This window comes from Opisthorchis viverrini, assembly GCF_000715545.1.
Source record: "Opisthorchis viverrini unplaced genomic scaffold opera_v5_117, whole genome shotgun sequence".
Lineage (NCBI taxonomy): Eukaryota > Metazoa > Platyhelminthes > Trematoda > Opisthorchiida > Opisthorchiidae > Opisthorchis > Opisthorchis viverrini.
The window spans coordinates 1322653-1335125 of NW_008751771.1; the positions used below are offsets into that span (position 1 = coordinate 1322653).

Genomic DNA, 12473 nt, shown 5'->3' on the forward strand with positions numbered 1-12473 from the left:
TATATATATATATACATATATATATAAATATATGCGAAGGCTTGTGTGAATAGATTTCTTCGTTAACCTCATATTCGCGGCACGCTTGCCACTTGTGATTCAATATTATCTGGGAGAAAATAAGTGCACATCAGCGGTATACTTCGTAATTCTGTACAAGCCTTGTCCGATACCCGTGTATTAAAGTCTGATCAGGAACAGGCGAAACACTTGATTGGAACCTGAATAGCTTTGAAGTCATGTGCGCTATTCCTGAACGGATTCCGGCTAAAGTTCGATTTGGTTTAGTCACCTCATGTCGTGTTCTCTGTATTGGTTTGTTGGCAGAATTTGGCGTTACCGTTGTCCTTGGTAACCGCGGTTGTCTGGGTTTGTTTATTTGCATTTCCCTTATTGTGTGGGGGAGACGCTATTGTTCACTGGCATATGCAAATTTGTATTTATCTTTTGGGAACATTCCCAGGAGCGTGTGAAGCTTGAACAGAGCGATGAAACCGAGAAACACAGAGCATCTGGTGAGAAGCACGGAAGCTCAAAACAGGATAATGCAGCTTCCGAATCAAGCAACCGTCCCAATCGGTGCAGTCCCAAACCAAGGTCTTCAAGAGGTGAACGACCAGGAATGTCTTCCAGAGATTCTCATCATTCTTCACGTCGATCTCCCACTGCGCGACATGAAAGTAGTCGGCAGAGGGAAGGCGCTGAACGGGACCGGACACGCTCCCCAAAAAAGCCTCACTCCTCTGACAGACACGTCGACTCTGGCCAACCGCTTGACAAAAGCCAGGAAACAACCGCTCCAGAAACCGCGAGATTTCCCGCAGAGTCGAAAAATTCCCGACCAGCAGATTCAAAAGGGTACGTTGAACAATTGCGCAGTGCTGGTAAATCGGTAAAGCGTTTATATCTCTTGTACAAGGCTTTGCATTCCAAACTGCACATAATGTTTTGCAACCGTGTCTTACAGGCATTGTACTTGGGAGGCCATTGGTCCTTTCTGTTAAACTTGCTGAAGCCCATGTCTCTGGTTCACCGCTGTGAGTTGTGTTGGAATACTCTGCACAGTACTGCGTCAGAATGGAGACCCTTACTCATCGAGGAGCCATTGCGCTGAGTCCCCAAGTACTGTCCAGTTTGCGGTGGCCGGAGTACAATGGATTGCTTTTCGGACTACTGCAATTCAATGCAGAGTGCTTGCCATCAGCACTCACCTTGGACTCGAAGAGCTCACAAAGCCTTCAGCTTCACGGTTATGATCCACTAGGCTGTGTAATCAAACAGTACTTCAGATGCAATAAAGTTTGTTACCAAGGTTCATTTGATGACATGTCGTCAACATGTCACGTCAACAGTCATCGTTGCATATCGCCAAACTTTACCGGTTGGTTTGAAATCCCCGTTACAGGAGTTCCGTTCTTTTGACTTTCTGCACTAATTCCGTGGAACGTCGTCTTTGAATACCCGTGCTTTGTAGGCTGCGCAATGTGGCCACTTTCGGATCGTTCCGAAGCATGGTGTGTGATGTTTCGGTGCTTTAGAACGAAATTCCCGGACGGCCAAGGCCGCCATTATGAAACAAAACTGGTATCGTTGACTTTGTCTTGGTGATCTGGTGGGTATGACATGTCGTACCGTAGAACGGCTAATTTTTACCAGCTTATTTTATTTCGCTGGAAGTATACATCTTTTGGGATGCAATGAAGTAGATATGAACTTTAGTGTAACACTGCAACACTTTGTGTTCTGTTCAATTCAGTTACTGAAAAAGTTGGTTACCATCTCAGGGAACAGATTTCCACCTTAGACGTTCTTGAAAGTTTTAGCTGGTGTGTCCGACTTGGTTGATGACCATAAGAGTTGTCACATTCCGTGAAGATAGTGTAAAAATAGTTGCTAGTGCTGAGACGACCTCGTTACTGACCGAGGTGATACTGGTGATATCAGTCTATCGGTCTATACCTGTCATAAAGAGCGTACCACGCCGGTTGCTGATGATATCTGTAGACGGGTCGAGGCACCGTGAGCAAACGACCTGCGAAAGTGTTGGGTCTTGATGTACGGTAGTAAATCTCTGTATCGGTCCCTTGGCTTCCTGCTCCCCCCACTGTGGAATATCAAAAGGCACGATAGCTCTACACAGCCCTTTATGGAGGCAAAGGAAAGTTATTACAACTGTATTTATAGGATAGCCACAGAGTGTTCCACAAGGTCGTGCCAGAATCACCGTCAGGGTGCAAGGAGCGTCGAGTCAAAGGTGCTTGACTCGGTTCGACTGGCATTCTGACCAATCAGGGTATGTCTTCGTTTGGCCCATGTCCTGCACGTGACACATCCGTCCAAAGGATGTGGTGTTCGGTTATTAGGGACGGCTGGCCACCGTACAGAAAGCGGGACTACAGAGGTCTGTAAAGTATTGCTCAGTGCAGTTGAAACTTATATCATTGGTATTGTCTTGCAATGAATATTCCTCATCACACTTTTTCTATCGGTAAACCGCTTTTGTCGCAGCCCTTGTGCAAAAATCCTTTTACTGGAACTGTCCCCAAAATCAACTCCTCATTTCCATAGTTTAATCACACATCTACTTGTCGTGTATCTGTGACGGACGAAAATTTTGTATCTTCGATGCACGTCTGTTCAAGTGGAATGAGCTGTTATTGGGGCTTGAAATTCACAGTTCCTCTCAGTCAGTTAACTACTAATAGACTGGCTTCGTCGTTGCCTGATCCGTGACCTTGCACATTCAATAATGATCGGTGAATACAGTGGGATAAACTTTCGTTGCCTGCGAAATGCACCAGCTGGAGCAATGGAGCGATGACCACCGCAACGGCGAAAAGTGTAGTGTGATGTACAAAACATTGTGGCAAAATATGTTGGCCGCCATTTACGGTTCATGACGTCTTACATTTCACACGATTCACTAATCCTTCAACATCTGTCCAGGACTGGTTCGCTGCACATATACAACTGTAACGTTCCCTCGCTTCTTTACGACTCTTCCCTAATGGAGATCTGTTTACACTGAATCGCCAACCCTGTCGAGCTCGTTTAGGCTCACGTACAATCAAGTGAAAAGGTGTAGTTCACTTAGACTGGCTTTTCCATCCACTCTGGAGTCGTCGGTATGCACTCGACGCACTCCCCGCCCAGTATATATCTGTATATGTGCTGAATTATGGCGTTTTATCTCGTACGTTAGCTGGCAGCATAGTACTCGTTATGAAAAAACCTCGTTATGGGGTCACTAGAACTATTTTCAACTTCAAGTTATTACCCCCGTTTGTTGGAGCTTTGGTCCATAACGGACTGCGCTCACCATCAGGCCATATACAGATCATAAAAGCAAACGGGATCAGAAAGTGGTGTTGAAAATTTTATAGCCGTTCAGAGTTGCTAGAGTCTGATAAACATCGGGTTGCGGAAGTGGAGTTTTTGGCAAGTGAACCGTCTTCTGAACACATGATTTCTTGATTATGAGCGAACACTATTTCTGCCTGAAGAATTCTGTAGTTCTCAGTAGTTTCTGTCTAAATTCAGGTCTCACTATCCTGTCATCGCGGCTTTGTTTTCTTCTTTTTCCCCCACACCACAGTGGTTCACAGCAAGTTCAACGCCAGACCGCCGACCCTAACTACATTTACGCTCGACCGCGAGTCACCACTGACGCACAGTTGGAAGAAGCGCGACAACGGTACTTGGCTCGTAAGGCTGCCGGGATACACCCCGTGATAGTAGACTCCGATAGTGAGGGTGGGAAACCTAAGGAAGAGGCCGAACCCCCCCCCCCGTCTATCTCCCGTGTACAGTGCTCCTATTAAAATTCCTTTTTTATCAACCCTCATTGAGGCATTATACTTTGCGTTATATTAAACCTAAATCTGGCTTCCAGAGACTGGTTCATTTGCGGGAATGCGGTGCAATACGTGGGATACAAAGGATAGTTCGGGATCGGTTGTAACGTGTAAATTCCCCCCCCCCCTCCGCCGTATGTGTAGACCGCCAGTACAGGTTGTTTTCCGTCTCACTGAAAGATAAATGTGATCGCTTCTGAATGTCCGTCCCAGTTACTTGTTCAATTTTAAGCAATAAACTTTGCCACGGCTGCTGCTTTAGGACCACAGCAACTGCGCGCGTTTTTTAGACGTTGATCGCCATGTGGGGGAGCTTAACTAACATTTCTGGAGCCAGTTGTTTGTGGCGTTAGATCATCTCATTCAACTAATGCGACAGCGTTCTGAGACGCGCGTGCATCTTCCGGGACAAAAACCATTCTGAAGGGCTCTTTAACCCTTACATCGTCTGTCTTAACGATGCCCTATCGACCGATCTCAACTAAGGATCTGATCCATGGCTTGACAACAGCGCAACTGAGCCTCAGTTGACCAGTACGGTGATGAAGACAAATAGGCCAATCGCCGCTGGCCCCAAGACGCATGTCGTGTGTTGCTACAGCACACATGAGCCAGTAGACCGCTTCTCTGTACGGTAAGTTTAATTTTCAAGCTCGTCTATCAGTCGGACCTTACTTCTCAGCATCCTGGTTCGCCGTGGTCCTCAACGGCAATCAGTTACTGTCCCACACACTGTTCGCGTTTCCCGAAGTAATCGCTGTTGTGGAGCAGTAGGGTGAATCGCATTCGTCCAGTGGTTAACCTCAATAGACCAGGACAAGGTGCCCCCCCCCCGAATGAGTCGCCATTCAGAGGTTGAAAGTGAGGAAGACCGTTGCATCAGCCAATCGCTGCGAAGGACAACGCATCGAGTTGACCGCATCGTTAACAGTTCACAATTAGAAATGAAAACCAAATTGAAGTTCTTCAAGGTTGTTCGTTCACCATTTATTAACTCTGTCCTGATCCTCTTTCAAAATGCATAGAAAATATATTATAAAGCAATCGGGCAGGAAAAAATAAAACAAAATATGGAGAGTAATTATCCTGGTCGTGCTCGAATATCGGTCCATATCAAAACAGTCGCGCAATGACTAGGTATACAACATCACCAATCGCCACCAAGTTAGTGGGACTAATCACTCATCTGTAACTTGATTGCGCTGCATTTGGGCATGTCGGCAATCGCCTGCAGATGTGTTCACGATTTAGTGGCTACCGACCTTGTCTTTGTTGATCTGTTGACTTCGTCTTCATAGATTTGATCCAGTGCTTCGACAATCTGTCCCGAATGAGGGCGCTTTTGTGGATTGCGAGACCAACATTGTTCCATCAAATCCCAGCATTCATCAGTGAATGATTTTAGTCGTTCAGGACGAACCCCTGAAAAGATGACGTGCTCAAATTGAGGGGCTTCTTACCTTTACGAACGGTGCTCCACAAAACCTCCTTGTTCGTACACTTGTCAAAGTTGCGTGGCATGTGCACGCTGCCGGCACAAATGTACCAAAATAGGATACCCCAAGCGTAAATATCAATCGTGTAATCGTACTTCTTCTGGAGTATTTCAGGTGCCATATGTAGCGGAGTACCTAGAATTTGTGAGATGATTGTTTGTTGGTTAACTTACCTAAAATGCTGCCACCTATCATCGCTTGTGGCTTGCAGAATCCCAAGTCTGTCAATTTGGCCCGGTCGTTCAGATCGAGAAGCACATTTCGCGGTTTGATGTCTCGATGAATCAGTCCTTGACTGTGTAGGTACCGTACACCCTCGGCGACATCTCTTGCTACGATTAGTCGGCGAAGCCAGGACAATCCTTGCTTGAGTGCGATATGTAGATCTCTTGCCAAACGTTCCATGATTAGTAACACTGCTGGTTCTGATCCATGCGCACGGTCGTAATCGATCACATGGGCATGAACGTTGGCTATTCGATCGTGCTGTGGTAATTGCCTGAAGACAATAAATCGAGATGGAAAGTGATAAGTGGTGATACTTGTGTATGCTCTAACGGGGGAGCTGAACGATGCCTTATACGTAGAGCGTGTACTGTGACCATTAGGTTGTATTGCTTACGATGACTACGTGAGGCCAAGTAGCTTGGCGAAGGTGGGTCGCGTAGGCGACTGCTCTTTTTGAGATTTGGCTGTATCTTCAAACCCAAGCCTAAGAAATTTAGAATTGACCAGCCCTTTCATTAGAAGTGAGGGCATTTCCTATCTTCGTTAATCAAAGACCCAGAATAGGCTGGATAATTCGCTCTGGGTTTTTGGGCTTTGATTTAGGCAACCATGTGCTGTAAGCAATTAGGAGTTTGGATTTGTCTCATTCCGGTAAAGTCGATGCGGCAGTTCGATCTACGCATAAATCATCTACGATGCTCATCTCTAGTGGACGAGTTGAACTCATTGGTATTCGTTGGAAGTCGAGGTACTCCTTTTGTAATGAGGGGTTACTGGGTTACTGCACTAATAAAAGATGCAGTATCATTCATTTTCAGTTTGTTTTACATCGGAAACATGACCCACTACTGCTTGTGGTCTCAAAAGCGTCGAACGTACCTGCTGTAGAATAGTTCCATCGCCAAATCTCTCCAATGCTTCTCATCAGGTGGCACCACAGACTTCACGGCCAAAAGTGAATGGCCTCCCCAGCTGGAACAGGCGTAGACCACTCCATATTGTCCACGACCTAGCTCTTTCCCCAACGAGGGTAGACCGTGCGTCAGGTAGTGTCTAAGTGCCGACATCTCCAACACGGTACGGGCAAGCCTCGGTGCATGTTGCCTTATAATGTTTTCTTGCGCGTCTTCGAACCGGCAATTTCGCATTTCAGTGCGAACTTCGAGACGATGAAGTGTCTAGAACATAACACGTAACAATTTAGCAATGTGAATGATGCAGGTGACAGGTACGGAGATGTTGGTGAATCAAAAACATTACAGTGAAAGGAGTGAAAACCTCACTACTTTCTGTATAGGTCGGTTTCTTGTTAAAAGCAGAGAGCAGTTTGGACTACTCATAAGATTGCTGAAGTTTCTCCGACAGCCCGCGACTATAGAAACATCACAAACAAGAGATTCAGCTGGGTTCCAGGTGAGTCGCAAAACCAAATTTGCTTGCAAATCAGTGCATTTCGCGGAAAGCAGGTTATTCTCCATTCTGAACTAGAAAGGTTACCATCGACGGAAAGATGAACGTTGCACATCGCCATAAGTATGTGGCGTTTGACACTAAGAAGCTGTTACGGGTAAAGTTACCGAATCAGGAAATAGAATTAGTCTACTTTTTGTCTATCACTTTAATTTTGAATTTGGATGAAGGAACTAGCAAAAGGACTGATTGATGTCGGGTAGCGGTTACAACACCGGGTCGGAGCTCCGCGGAAGGTAAGTCTGATGAACAGCACCTAGTTTCCGTTTCAGAGAGCATTGGTGAACAATTGGTAGATTTATTGCATGGCAACGTTTCGCTTTTGACGCAAAAACCTCGTCAGGCTGAGTAATAGGTAGTTGGTTGGGTTTTAAGGTAACCATGGAACAAATCCGTGTGCAATTCTCAGCGAAATGGTCTGGGGGTATAAGTACAAAATCCCGGCACCCTTTGACAAACACAGGTGAACGAAATCTGTGAACGACCCCATTTTCCATTAAGGTATCCTAGACTGAAAAAGCAAGGACGAAAAATTCGGGTTCAACATGAAGACAAATCATCCCCCCTGACCAATCTATCGTAAATCTTAGTCCCACCCACTAACCAGCAAACAGAAACATCAGACGAAACACCTAGCACTGATCAAGCCGGCGAGTCATAAGAAATCTCAGGGATTGATTCCCTGACTGCCCTAAAACCCAATCAACCTACTTACTCACTTGGCCTGACGAAGCTTTTGTGTCAAAAGTGAAACGCTGCGCTGGCCTGGCCACGTGCTGCGTTTGACAGTCGACCAACTTCCTCGAAAGGCTCTTTTCGCACAACCAGGTGAAGGGTGGAAGAGAGCCAGAGGCGGTCAAACAATGTCTTGGCAGCGAACTGTGAACGCCATCACCAGCAAACTCAGCTGCGCTGGTCATTGCCGTCTTCCTGGATGGGGACCCCGAGACGGGCCACATCAATGGCTAGAGACATTGTCAGATATGGCCCAGTTTCGCCCTCAATGACGCTCGTGCATCCAAGCTATTGCCTTCAACGCATAGCTCCTTTTCTAACCCCCCTCACTTGACAGCCCACTGACAGTGCTGGATTTATGGACCAATTTATCAGCTCCCGCTTGCAATGCGCACCTACCTCCCCCTCCCCCCAAATCATCGGTGAACGAAACTGCGGCAGCTATAAAGTACGGTACGCGGTTATTACAGCTGACAATGATGATGTTGATTTTGAATGAACCCATCGATTGTTTACCGAACCCCTCTGAAACGATGACTTCCCAATCGGTCCCAAACATTTTCCAGTTGATTGAAAAGCACCTAGTCTCGTTAGCACTTATTCACCGGCACCGGTAGTGCCGTCCCTGGTGTTTGACTGCCATCAAACTTGAGAAAAGGATGCCTCAGTAAAGAAGGTAACGAAAAGGGAAAGGCCAAAAAAACTAATGGAAAAGGATCAGGGCAAGGATGCCTGCTTGAATGAAGAATACTGACATTAATACATGTCGGAGAAGGCGTAGTGTCGTTTGCAAGCCTCATTCAACATGGACCCAACGCAAGCTGACAACCAAACGTTCTCTAGGCATTTTGATTAGGAAGTAAATGCATGAGCATAAGTGAAAACACGAAGAATCTATTTCATGACCATAGCACTACTTATCTGCCAGTACCAACGAACTCGACCTCTGGTCCTGCCACACGGCTGGTCAGTGTTTCAAATCTTCTACCCGATGAGATCACATCTTTCTGTGCAATGTAACCTTAAAGACATCCCTCTCCTGACCGGATGCTGCATACTTTTGGGCATCATAAATGATAAAGATTATCAGTCGCGAATCGGGTCCTTGAGTACATGTACTTTTGTGTGTGTGTACCTGTGTTCATCCCTACAACTTCTCGTCCGCTATGAATGCCTTTGTGGAGATTTGGAGCATTCGATGGTGCACTACACTGTTGAACCCCTTGTATGGCAGACATTTAATTGAAATGGGCCGCAAAGGTTTCGGAGGTATCAGGCGGCCATTGACCACTACTCGACTTGGTCGCTTAGATCTATGTGGACACGCTGCGATCAACAGGGTCAACAAGACAGGATATGGTTGACTATTGACGGCGCGGTGGAGAAGATGAAATGATGGACTCACATCATACTCCGTTTTCCACGGCATAAGGTGAGCTCCTGAAATCCACAGAGCCAGTTTGTCCTAAATGCAGGGCAATTATTTCAAGGTCACAGTTGCCATCGAAGGATGTGCTTATCAATCATAGTTCTCCCAGAAGATGAGAGCACTCACCAACCTACGGAGCTCCAAGAATCAACAACAGATCGGATTAGGATGCCCTTCGTTCTCTTTCTAAAACGGCGATTATATTACTCAGACAAAAGTACTACTCATAGAGGTGTTGAAAACTCGATAACTATCGATCCGTTTCGTCTGATTACTCACCGTTAGGAATTGTTCGTGTGACTGACGCAATTTTTCAGTCACTTGTGCCGACAGCTTCCGAGCTATTGTATTCTCGCAAAGTCCCGTTAGGATAGATTGTGCGGTACGGGTTGTCCAGGTAGCGTCCAAAACAGTTGGTGCTCTCCAAGGAAGTGGCGCTACAAAAACCTGATAAACAGTTCCAAAGAACATTGATTGGTGAGTCTCATCAGTCTAAAACACATAAACCAATAATGCAAGCTTTCGCCTGACATAACAGCAATATTGTCTACTTTCCAAAATACTACTGTTCTCCGGAGTTTTTTAACCATTGATTATTATCGACCTGGCAGACAGCTATTGCTGGTGCTTGTTACTCTCAAGTATTCAAGAACAACGTAGGCGTTGGTGTTGTACAGTGATGCTTTGGAGGGAATGTCCGAGGAGGACTGTCCCCTAGAGCAGAGCGCCTCTCATTGAAGGGACTTCAAAAAAACAGAACAGTCTAGTCGAAAAGCGGTCTATGTGTCAAACGAAAATGAATAATGGTAGATTAACGCATAGTGTCTTGCTTTCCAAAGAATAAAACCTCCCTTTCTTATCAGTATTCATATAAAATGTGTATCCCTATGAGCTAGTTACATGTTGTATTGAATTGCCTGAGAACACCTTGTGAAGGATACTCAGTTGTATTTCTCCTGGTTTAACACGCAAACTGATAACTCACGCTCTTCAATTTGTCAAACAGCCCAGAAAGTTGTGCTTTCGTTGTTTGCTTAAGTGGAACTGTCAACTCGTAGGCGAACGTCAGCAGCGCCCTCAAAGCCAAGCCAGCGCAGTGTTCGCCTGCTTCAGGAGACCGTTCGAGTCCTCTGAATTCATCCATAGTAGAGTTGATTGACCGCGGGCAGTGAAGATGCTCGTTCGACACAGTGATGCGAAAGTTTTTGCTCCACTCTGACCCGCCCTCTTGATTACCGCAGTTATCTGTTGCGTGGTGAACCAATTCCCCAGATGTGTCATCGTCTGTCAGATGCTCTGGGAAGCGACATGACATTACACGTCTTGAATAGAGTTCCTTGTCACTCAAGTGCTCCAATTTCTCGATTGTTCGTTCAAGGGTTCCTGAGGGAATGACACACCGAGGACAGTGGTTGAGTGGTTATCCAGGTGTACGCAAATTCTTCTTTTATGCCTACATGAAAATTATGTCAGCTGATCGATTCCATAGGATCCGATGCGCTCGAACGAAGATGACATAAATGAATTTAGGCCTTTTGGTGGATTGAATCTGTTAAGGGGTTTCGCGTAATCTTTAGCCTAGGTATGGTGCCTGTTGTCACACAGCGACCACATTCACAAATTGTAACTGAAATTAGGACAAAAAGATCTTCGCGATACTTTTGTTCAAACAGCTCAGAAGTTCGAGAGTTAGTGGTCACTGGCATTCAGCGATCTTGTGTGTTCCCGTTTCCAACGACTCACACACTTGGATGTCAAAGCAATCCCCGTTGTTTCCTTGCAAAGTACAAATTTTGTCCCACAACAAATCCCTACAACTGTTAGGAAGTCAGTGTACCATTGGACAGGCACCAAACTGACACATATGCATCATTTCAGGGAATCAAAGAGAAGACAATGAGTAGATTTCAGTTTTCTTTTCAAGAAAATAACTTTAGGATCGGTTCTATGCGGTTTCCAAGTGCATACTTTCATGGCGTCCTAAGGTTGCTGTAATCTTGCGTCAGCAGTGACACGCTCTCTATAGATACGATTCACCAGCATTGTTCGTCTTATTCATCATCACCACCATCATCATCATTATTTTCAGCTGTAATAACGGTGTGTTTGTCGTACAGTGGTTGTAGCTGCCACAGTTATGTTAACCGGTGATTCGGGGAGGTGGGGTGGGTAGCTGTGCATTGGAGGCGGGAGCCGATAAATTAGTGTGTACATACAGCACTGTAGGTGGACTGTCAAGCGGGGATTTGGGAAGGCAATAGCTTGGACGCGTGATCTGGTCTCATTCCGGGTTGTATATCCATACTCTTTACATGTGCATAGATCTCGGTGACGATGAAGGTTGGCGGTCACTTTGAAGACCCTGGTGTGGGGTTTGAGCCATTACACCACCCGAGACCACTCACTATAGACAAATAGTCAATAACAAGTAGAATTAATTCGCTGTAATAATTTAACCATGACTTACCGATACAAGACAGTCGCGAAACTTCTAGGCAGTCCAACAAACGTACTGCAATCACACTGGTCAGCTTGGATAGGACGTAGTCCCTTATCGATTTCACCGCATTTGTGTAGTCTTGGTGAGATACTACCGAGGGTCTAAGGTTTGCCACCTGTTCTGGAACGGGACAAGGGTGGAATTTGCGTGCTCACGTTTGAGAATATTCAGTCAGAAAGGGAAAATAGTAGTCAGTAACTTCCTGAAGATATTGACCGAGATTTGTACATTCGACATTTTCAAATATGGATGCATTATTCAAAAAGAAATTGTTCGTCGGGAACGGCCAATCGGTTTCTTAAAAACCCAACTAGCACTTGTCACGTCATGTTTTTGTGGAAGCCAGATGGTCAATCACTCACCGCGCTTCGCCACCCTATTTATCCATCAATGTGTTACTTCATGTCCCGAAGGAATGCCTCCCTGTTTTAGGTTTCTATCCCCTTTCTCCAAGCATCGACAGAATTTTTATCGATTTTATTCCTCTTCCAGTGGTGGACTCCTTCCAATGTTGTTGTTGCTTAGTTGGTCGCATAGCCTTTACTCTGTCACATTGCATTATCATCATCGATAGCATGTCATCAGTGTTTAGCACCGATGCTTCACTTCCGCACAACCATGACTTATTTGAAAGCCTTATTGTAGAGAAAAGAGTAAAGATGGATGGGAAGGGACTTAGTGCTAGCTTACCACAATCATTCCGAGGTGCGTACACCTCCAGACATCCACTCAGGCAATCTGGATAGAAACTGACAACAAGA

General features: G+C 45.7%; 2 protein-coding genes across 2 annotated transcripts in view; one reads left to right on the forward strand and one right to left on the reverse strand.

Annotated features, from left to right (window-relative positions):
* T265_05862 (hypothetical protein) overlaps positions 1 to 3821 on the forward strand; it is a gene marked incomplete at both ends in the record, with an annotated part of 11054 nt that extends 7233 nt beyond the window's left edge. The window contains 2 exons of the mRNA XM_009170983.1: positions 464 to 858; positions 3596 to 3821. Coding sequence (XP_009169247.1) covers positions 464 to 858; positions 3596 to 3821 — 621 coding nt within the window. The remainder of the gene's footprint in view (positions 1 to 463; positions 859 to 3595) is intronic.
* A 1434-nt stretch (positions 3822 to 5255) lies between these two features.
* Positions 5256 to 12473, reverse strand: part of T265_05863 (hypothetical protein) — a gene marked incomplete at both ends in the record, with an annotated part of 19078 nt that continues 11860 nt past the window's right edge. Inside the window, 5 exons of the mRNA XM_009170984.1 lie at positions 5256 to 5485; positions 5524 to 5849; positions 6458 to 6756; positions 9492 to 9704; positions 10198 to 10595. Of these exons, the coding sequence (XP_009169248.1) occupies positions 5256 to 5485; positions 5524 to 5849; positions 6458 to 6756; positions 9492 to 9704; positions 10198 to 10595 (1466 nt within the window). The remainder of the gene's footprint in view (positions 5486 to 5523; positions 5850 to 6457; positions 6757 to 9491; positions 9705 to 10197; positions 10596 to 12473) is intronic.